At 35.9% G+C, this 9758-nt stretch overlaps 1 protein-coding gene across 2 annotated transcripts in view; it reads right to left on the bottom strand.

The window, feature by feature from the left end:
- Window positions 1-9189, bottom strand: part of LOC131079469 (uncharacterized) — a 29413-nt gene extending 20224 nt beyond the window's left edge. For both annotated transcript variants that reach the window (XM_058017435.2, XM_058017434.2), the window contains exons 1-2: window positions 8653-9189; window positions 2836-2974 (exon numbers count right to left, since the gene is read on the bottom strand). In XM_058017435.2, coding sequence (XP_057873418.2) covers window positions 2836-2974; window positions 8653-8946 — 433 coding nt within the window. In that variant the 5' untranslated portion in view covers window positions 8947-9189. The remainder of the gene's footprint in view (window positions 1-2835; window positions 2975-8652) is intronic.
- Between the last annotated feature and the right edge of the window lie 569 nt (window positions 9190-9758).

Here is a 9758-nt window from a genome sequence, read left to right on the forward strand (position 1 = left end):
CAGTTGTACCCAAACTTGCTATATATTAAGCACAGACATGAATTTCCAGTTATGTAGATGAGCAGATTGAATCACAGCTTGTTTGGATGAGTCACCATTTGTAGAAAAGTAATAGATTCCTGAGAACCCTCAACCCTTCTCCTCAAGGATGAAGCATTGGTCCACTTGGTGGTTGTCTGCTTTCTTCCCAATAGCAATTTGACTTCAATCTATTGTTGTACAATTATATGTCACTGGTCTTTGATGTGTAATAAGAATTGCAATCCTTGTGATGTATGCATGCGATTCACAACCCTTTTTAAGACTTTCCCTTCACTGAAATTTCATATCGAATTCAATTGTTGTCCCTGCAGATTGGAATTCAAACCATAAACTACACCTATGACTTCCGCTCAAGGGAGAACATGATCAACTAACCTTCAATAAACTTGTATAAAATTACTGATCTACAATATGTAGTGTTGCTTCCTTCTTGAATGTTATTGTCTTAATTATGATACACATGTGAATTGATGGGTCTGGGTTTATCGAATGATATCAATCTGTCTGTCATATTAACTCATATGCAATCCCTGGATGACATTGCCCGATTTTGAATTAGGGGTTTTCATCCACTAATTTAGTGATAGAAATCAGGGGGGTTTTGTCCTCTAATTCTCGACATAGAGGTGTTTCATCCTCAAGTTATTTGAACCTAAGTTCAATGCTCCAACAAGAACTAGAAATCAGAATATATAATTCTTCAACAACATATACCTCCTCCTCCTTGTTCGACCTTTCTTAAATAGAATTGCCCTCCAAAACCCAAAACTCTTCAAATTTCCTTCATGACCTATTGGGAGGATTTTTTTTTGAATTAACTTTAATTATAAGTAGCCTTTATTTAGTACTCTATAATAACCTCATGATATAATTTATGCAGCCCCTTTTGTGACATTATGGCCCTCTTAATTGTATGACGGATGCTTGTGTTATTCCAAGTTTAATTTTGAAGAGGGAACATTACAATCCACCCTTCCCAAGATTGCTTGTCCTCGAGCAATCGCAAATTACGATGCTGAAGAATTTCCACACCCTCCAATGTAGCATACTCTTCAAGAAGATCTATCTATCGGACTAGATATTCAGTCACTATTTTGTTCCTTAGCTTTTTTTTTTCTTAGATTTAAAATAGCCTCAAGACCCAGAATTAGTTTTCCTTTAGCATCCAATTGGGGTAGCTCTATTGAAGGAATAATTTGACTTCTTAATGCTCTTTTTAAATAAGAGACATGAAATATATCATGAAACTTATTGATCTCTAGTAATTCCAATCCATATGCAACCTCCCCAATTCTCTACTAGCTTTTGTAAGGGCCATAGAACCTTGGTTTCAATTTATTTGCTCCGTTGTGCTTCAAGGAAGACTATTTGTAAGGTTGTAGTCTCAAGAAGATCATATCACCTACGTCGAATGTTCTTTCAATTCAATGTTGATCAACATATAACTTTTGTTGATTACGTGTGCTCTCTATAGGTTTTCCTTCAGTGATTTCAAAATTCCCTAACTTTGCTTGATTAAATTTCCTTGATGTTGAGGCCATAGCAGATTTGGAGAATTGGAACAGACAGTCAAATGGACGGAAGGGCCACTGGCATGGATAGCATGGATGGAGGGCCAACTGGACCAATAAAACAGATGCTATCATTTGGAGATTCATTTTTTGGCATAATATCTTTTTGTATAGAAGATCAGATATTGTCAATCTTTTGCACAAATTTTGTAAAGATGAAATTACTGTGTAGTCCTCTTGAATGTGAATATGTAGCATGACAGTAGGATATTAGAAAGTTTATAGATATGATGTAAAACATTCTCTTTCCATACTTAATATAAAAAATAATTGTTAATTTTAACATTTTTAATATTTTAATATTTTTTTAATTTTTAAAATTTGATTAGTTTTGTTAAATGTTTAGTTTTATAAATGTTAATTTGCTCTAGCATGATAATTATAGACATTGTTATTATTTTAAATTTATATTGACTTCCAAAATGTGTATATTTTATATCCACTTTTAAGTTTAGATTTTCTAATCTATTTGATATTTCCACGTATGCCTTTATTTTTTAGGTTGAACTTAACACGAAACATACTTAAAATACAATAATCTTTAAATATATATATATGTAATTTTTACTATTTAATTCTAATCAAAATAGTAAAATTCTAAGTTGCCAGTTCTGGTACAAATTGGGTACAGCTATATAACATAAATTCAAAAAATTATAAAAATATATGGAATTGAGAATACATTTGATTACTGATTAAACAATTACAATCAGTCTAACGACAAAGATTACCGAAAATGAGTTTCAAAAACACATGTCAGTTGCACCATAATTAGGCAGCGTGCATATATGAATTGCAACAATTTATATCAACGGTTTATTGTTAATTAATGAGCATTTGGCATTTTTTTTACAGTATTTTAGGTTCTTGCCTATGTGCTAGTTCTAGTACAATAAAAATGCTGAGGAAAGGAATCCACCCTGAGGAGCCAGAACAATAGAGATACTGTAGACCTGAAGCCAAACTTAACAGTAGTAAAGCATACAACTTCCATCTAAGCAAACTTATTTTTGGAGATATCCATTTCTTAAGAAACTATGAACTCAAATTTTTTGGTTCACAAGAACAGACATCATATAAGGCATGCAACAGATGATAACTTCAAATAATGCAACACAGTAATTATGAAGAGTAAAAGATCCAGATACATCAAAAAAGCTCACTGTACCAAACGTAAGTGTTTATGGCATTATCATCTGTATTATAATGCGAAGGCCCTTACCATTTTTAATTGGCTCAGGGCATTTAGAGAGCCGATGTCCTGTCTCACCACAATTATAACAATATGCAGTTTCTTGACTTTCTTGACTGTTAGGACAATGCTTCAAAGTGTGGCCTCGTTCCCGACAAAGTAAACATATCTGCCAGCAATATCAGTGGTACTGTCATGATGTGTAGCAAGATTACTAATGAATTCTTCAACTAAAATTATGATTAGAAACTTCAACAAAGCAGGAATTCAGAAAATTAAACGCTGCAAGATTGAAACATTGCCACAGGCTGGCAGTTAATAAAGGAAAAAAGATGCAATTGCAAAATCAGGCACAGAGCAATCTGCATAAATGTAATTAGCTGGATTGATTCAAATGATGTTGACTGTAAATTTGCAATGAAGTAACAAAACCATTGGGAATTCCATGAAACCAAAAAAACAATTAAATTGGAAGGAAGCAACAAAACCTTAATATCCAGATTCAATGAAAGAAAATAATCATAAATAAAGGGTATGAAATCTACCAAATTGTAATGGAAGTTTATGGTTTTTCAGACCCTAGGGCATTGATCAGTTAAGGACATTTAAAGAGTTGTTTTTATACCAGTTCGCTTCATGAATACTAGATTATTCCTGAAACAGTTTGACCAGATGTTTTATGATACTTTAAAACGCAGAAGCAGATCACAATATATCATTTATCGGCCCACACCCCAATTTTTTTATGAATACTTTAAAGCACAGAAGCAGATATCTTTAATTTTTCCATGATTTTGGTCAAGAAAAAGTATGGTACTATGAGAATGTGCATCAATTATAGAGCATTCAACAAAAAGACTATCAAGAACTTCTAACCAATTCCCAAGATCAATGAGTTGATAGATGGAGCTTCACAATGTAGTGTACTCCAAGATTGATCTATGATCAAGTTATCATCAAATAAGGGTAAGAGATGAGAATGTGCATAAGACAACTTTCAAGTGTCCTTATGGGCATTATGAGTTCTTTGTCATGCCATTTAAATTGACTAATGCACGAAACACATTTCAATCTTGCATGAATCAGGTGTTCAATAAGCAGTTTAGGAAATTTATGCTAGTTTTCTTTGATGACATCTTGATTTATAGTAAGACATGGGAGGATCATCTAAGACACATAGATGAGCTACTCGGTATTCTAGAGCAGCAATCACTGTTTGCCAAGGCATCAAAACATGAGTTTGGGTTAATAGAGACATTATATCTAGGGCATTAAATTAGTGCCAAAGGGGTTCGCATGGATGATGAGAAGATTAAAGTGATCATGGATTGGCCTTCACCTAAAATTTAACACACCTTTAGAGGGATTTTTTTATTTTTGCAGCTATTATAAGAGATTCGTCAAGGGATTTTCATAGCTAGCTGTGCCATTGATAGACTTGATGAAAAAGGGAGCTTTCACTTGAAGTGATTCACCACAAAGCTTTTGATATGCTCAAGGAAGTAATGAGCTCATGTCCTGTTTAGGCTATTCCAGATTTTTCACTTCCTTTTGTTTGAGTGCAATGCTTTAAGAGAGGGGATCAAAGTAGTTTTGATGCAAAACAACCAACTAATAGCATTTGAGAGAGAAGTTTTATTCTATCCACAATAAGAAGATAATAGCCACCATGCAGTTCAAACAATATTTGGTTTGTGGGAGATTTGTGGTCAAAATAAATCATAAGAGTTTGAATTTTTTCCTCAATCAAAACAATTTGAATGATAGACATCAAAAGTGAGTAAGCTACAGGCCTATACTTTTGATTTGAAAATGTTAAAATAAAGAATAATGTTGTGGTTGATGCATTATCTAGGAAGCCTTATTTGTGTTCCATGACTGATGAATTTGCTAATTGGATGGCCTCTGTAGTAGCTAAGCATGCCAAAACACATTTGCTATTGATATATTGGATGGTAAGCTACAAGATTACAAGTACTAGGAGGTTGATGAGCTCATCCTCTATAGGGATCAAGTGTATTTATTCCAAAAGTGAAGATGGAGCAAATCTTGAGGACATGTAATGACACACCATTAGCTGGTCACCCAATGTACTACAAGACATACAAGCAGGTGAGAAAGCATTTTTGCTAGAGGGGCTCAAGAGTGATGTTTTGAGGCATATTTAAGAATCTTTGGCCTGTCAACATACAAGGCAAAACGTGTATTTCCAGCTGTATTATTGCAGCCACTACCAACTCCACATCAGAAACTGGGGAGTATCTCTATGGATTTTATCACAAGCCTTCTAAGAGAACAGGGTAAGGATTGTATTTCCGTGGTAGCTGATAGACTCCCAAAGCATGCTCATTTTATGCTACATCTTCAAAGTATAAGGCTCCTCAAGTGGCTGATTTGTTTATTAAACAGGTGTTTATACTTACATGGGCTGCCAAGAAAAAATTGTGAGTGACAGCTGGTTCAGTAGTTTGTTTTGGCAAGAAATTTTTCGATTGATTGGTATCGAGTTGATTCCAAGCAATAGTCGTCACCACCAAACGGATGGACAAGCAAAGATTGTGAATAAATGGATCAAGCTTTTTGAGGAAATATGTTACGAGACAGCATATAGCATGGATTAAGTGGCTCCAACTTGGGGAGTATTGCTACAAATCTACTCATCATATGTCTATAGGTATGACTCTTTTCAAGGAACTTTATGGTTATGATGCTTTTTCATTTGTGGATTTGACTCTTTCAAATAGTAGAGTACTTAGAGTTAAAGCTTTTGTACAGCGAAATTTGGATATTTTGACTGCGCTTGAGGAGAATCTACAATATGCCCAATATCAGCAAAAAAAAGTATGCTGATCAACACCATTCAGAAAGGACTTTCCAGTTTGGAGACATGGTCTTTCTGAGGTTACAACCTTATAGGCAATCATCCCTCAAAGGGAGTAGGGCAAAAAATCTTAAGCCACAATTTTATGGACTTTATAAGTAGGAGAGGTTACATATGAGCTAGAACAACCGACAAACAGCAGAACACACCATGTTTTTTATGTGTCATGCCTTAAAAGGGCTCTTGGACAGCATGTTACACCTTCCTACCACCCCTTGATGATGAGGGGAAATTGATCCTAGAGCCTAATGCTATCATTGACATGAGTGTGAGATGACTAAGAAATAAGGTCATTCTAGAATATTGGTGAAATGAAAAAACCTTCAAGTCGACAATGCTACATGGGAAGGAAGGGAAATTTTGACCATACAATATGAAATCGCTTGATGGCAAGCAATCAAGGGAAAGGAGAACTGTCATAACCCTTTCCTCCGGCCAACCCTAACACCACAATACGGTTAATTAAAAGTGTTTTTCAACCATAAGACATATACATTACAAAATATAAATATAAAGGGTAGGCAGCTCATGCGCCCTATATGGAAGCATATTTATATAATTTCTTGTGTTGGATACACACGAATTCATTTTTTTGGCGAATTCCGTTTGATTTCAAAAGGCACAATGACGAAAACCCTACGTTTTCTTGTCAATTCTGCTCTTACCTACAACATTCCAATAATATCACATTTTAAACTGCATATGACTTGGAAACAATATTGCATCGTTAAACCTTCCTCGAACTAGGCAAGAACCAAGTCAACATTCCAAACCATTCAATTGCCACTCAAGAGGCATCTTTAATCAAAAAGAAAGTCAACGATGCTAGGAAGATTATTGTTTGCCACAAATTGACATAGAAAAGCAAGAAGAGCCAATAGGCAACCAAGGCAATAGTGATCAAGGTGGTGCAATTCATCTAGTATTATTGGCGAAGATACCTCTCAAATAACCAACAACCCCCAAATAGGAGACACTCAACGCAATCACCTCTGCAATTGCATCCACCCACAACCCCCAAATAGGAGACACTCAACGCAATCACCTCTGCAATTGCATCCACCCACCCTGCCTATAGCTATCAAAACTATTGCACCTACAATCAGATCACTATCCCAGCTAAGCAACATAGGAACAACACATTGCTCATAATAGGTGACCCAACCAATGAAAGAAAACTCCCAATTGTAAAAGGTGTGAGGGGCTCAATTCGACAATTGAATTAGAATAATTTATTTCCTCTAGTTACTCCGAATAAGTGTTTTTATGTAATCCAATGAAAAGCTAGTGATTTAAATATAGGAACAACACAATTACACAAAATAAAATGGAAACACCAATTAAATGAGAAATGAGACCCAAACTTTTGTGGGGTGTAAGAAAAGGTCTTTCCCCTACATTGAGTACAAAGGGCAATGAACCCTTCCAAGACTTCAAAGGTAAACAATGTAGATTGTTATTGTATAGGCATCAAACGTGGTTGATTATTGGATATCTTCGTTATTGCCAAGATGGGCATTTCTAATAGTCATGCAATAAGCAAACAATACTTTTGAAAATCTCAATGTCAATTTGATAAGGAAAGCATCGTGTGCATTTTACACAACTAATAGGATCACAGGTCACCTATCTATCCACTATTGGCGACATCCAATAATAAACCACTTTAAATGCTTGCATCAAGACTTTACTTATGGATGAATCATGCCAATGCAAACTAGCACCAAGGTCAACCCTACATTTAGGATAGTGGTGCCAGCCTTCTAAACTCAACTTCACGAGCCAATTATTGTCCAATTGAATAGTCTTAGATTCCCACATTGTTTGTTGGCTAGCAAGTACTAATTTTATAATGGTTGATCAAAGGTATTTCCACCTACAGCCTCCATGTTAGAGGGATCCAGCCTCTTTCATTGATAACAAATGCAAATACAAAAGTACCTCATCAATTCATTAGAGATCATTGTTCACACTATAACAATAACACCAATTCTTCTCCAACTATTACTCATCATAGTGCCCACATTGAATGTGAAAGATGGACAATACTACCAACTCCAACCCAAACCTATTTCCTGGTAAGTTAGACATAAAGCATTCCAAGCTGACATATTCCTTTATGTTTGGTAAAAATGAGGTTTGAGTTCATCAAACTGATTATGGCATGACTCCCGTTGGATGGGTGTCAACAACTTACTCCAGAACACAGTTCTATAATCTAAGACTGTCATTCTTGCCTTGGCACCACCTAGCTGTATATAATTAGGAAAGCAAGAGGTCTTACCCAATCAAACAAGTGCCAGCTGATGCCGCAAACACAAAAACAATTATTTTCCGAAAAAAAAAAACCCACACATAGTATATGGCTACAATTTGAAAAAAGGCACAAATATTATCATTATCGACTTCTATTTTAGGTCGATTTATTGAATTTATGGATGTTTAATATGATGGCATGGTCAATGTATTATGAAAAAGCTGCTGATCAGTGAGTATTATTTTTTTTGAAAAAGTAGAAAATTAATAAATAGCTACTATAAAATTTCCCCTAATGAACAGTTCGACATTCAACCTCCAGGACTAAGAGTTGGGACCAACAATCAACTTAATGGAAAAGCTTTATCTAAAATAGACCCCTACTCTTTTCTGGGAATGAGAATATATATTTTGCAATTCGACTATTTAGTTTTGAGGCAAGTGACAGTGATCTCTGATGAAAATAGGGCATGGCCACAACCGCATGTGACTACAGCACATTTTAGAACAGGTCATTGGATACTGAAAAATTTCTTTGTGGCTCATTAAACGGTAGTCGGTACAATGTAATAATACTTATTTTCTAGAACAAATATTTTCGCAGCAATAGGTTTGCCCAAGCTCTGCTAATAACCTCTCTTATCATTCGAGGTTTTATAAAAGATATAAAATAATTAAGTTGGCACAAAGTAAGGAAGGAAAAAGCTTACCTTTTTGTTATCTGCTTGAGCTTTTTGGGGGCAGTACTTTGCAATGTGATCTTTGGAGTGACAAAAAAAGCACCCGTCTCCTGGTTTCATTCCAGGCACTCTCAGAGGATGTTTCCCCAGGGTTTTAGTCCGCGCTCTTTTGAATCCCTTCTCACCCGCTTTTCCTCCTCCTCCTTCGCGCTTGCGCTTCTTCTTCTTCTTGGTGTTTTCATCTCCTGCTGGAGGAGGAGGATTAGGGTTTGGGTGAGACTCTATAAACTTCTGCCGAGCCAAACGCTGTCTCTTGTTGCCCATGCTGAAGCTAATGCCGACAACTCTATTCGATTTGTCTCCTTTACGTAAATCTTATATCGTCAGAACCAGCTCTCAAGATCTATCTAATATGCACTTTGATCTTCTTTACTGTGATCTCGCCGTCAGCGAGAAAAATTCTGTCAACTCCTATGTTGCTTCTTGAGCAATGTTAACTAGGGGGCTGATCCCTAATATACCAAGAATTATAAGCAGCATCATAACAGCATTAAGACAACATTTTAGTAGGAGTCATTCAAATATTAAAAACATACGAAGAGTTTGAAACAATAAAACAAGGGGAATCTGACCAAAACAAAGATCAAAAAGAAAAAAAAGAATTAAGGGCTGACTTGCAGATTCCAATCATCTCAATGATCTTATTCTAGACATTGTACATAAATTTATAAAGCTTCTTGGCCTCCTCTTTATCCACATCATCAGCAGCAGTGCGCTTCCGTAGGAGGGAGAGATATAACATCGAGCTATGCAGCACCTTATAACGACCTTCCAGTGTGAAATACTTCATAATTATCATACAAATCTGGTTCCAAGGGTATTTCAACTCTTCTAGCGAACCCACTTTGCATTTTCACCAATTTCTCCTTGCCCTTGAAAAATCTTTGCAGCCCCTCATTGTTGGCGACATGACTGGTTCTCTTCCATCTCTTCCTGTCCAAGGAAAGGTTCGTCAACTAAGTAATAGATTCTACAAAGACATCAAAAGAGACCCCCCCAACAGTAACCTCCCCCTCCCCCCTAGTATTAGTAGAGAGAGTGTTTTCAAAGTAGACATGAGCAGCAACACACAGGAT

This window comes from Cryptomeria japonica, chromosome 8 (assembly GCF_030272615.1).
Source record: "Cryptomeria japonica chromosome 8, Sugi_1.0, whole genome shotgun sequence".
Taxonomy (NCBI): Eukaryota; Viridiplantae; Streptophyta; class Pinopsida; order Cupressales; family Cupressaceae; genus Cryptomeria; species Cryptomeria japonica.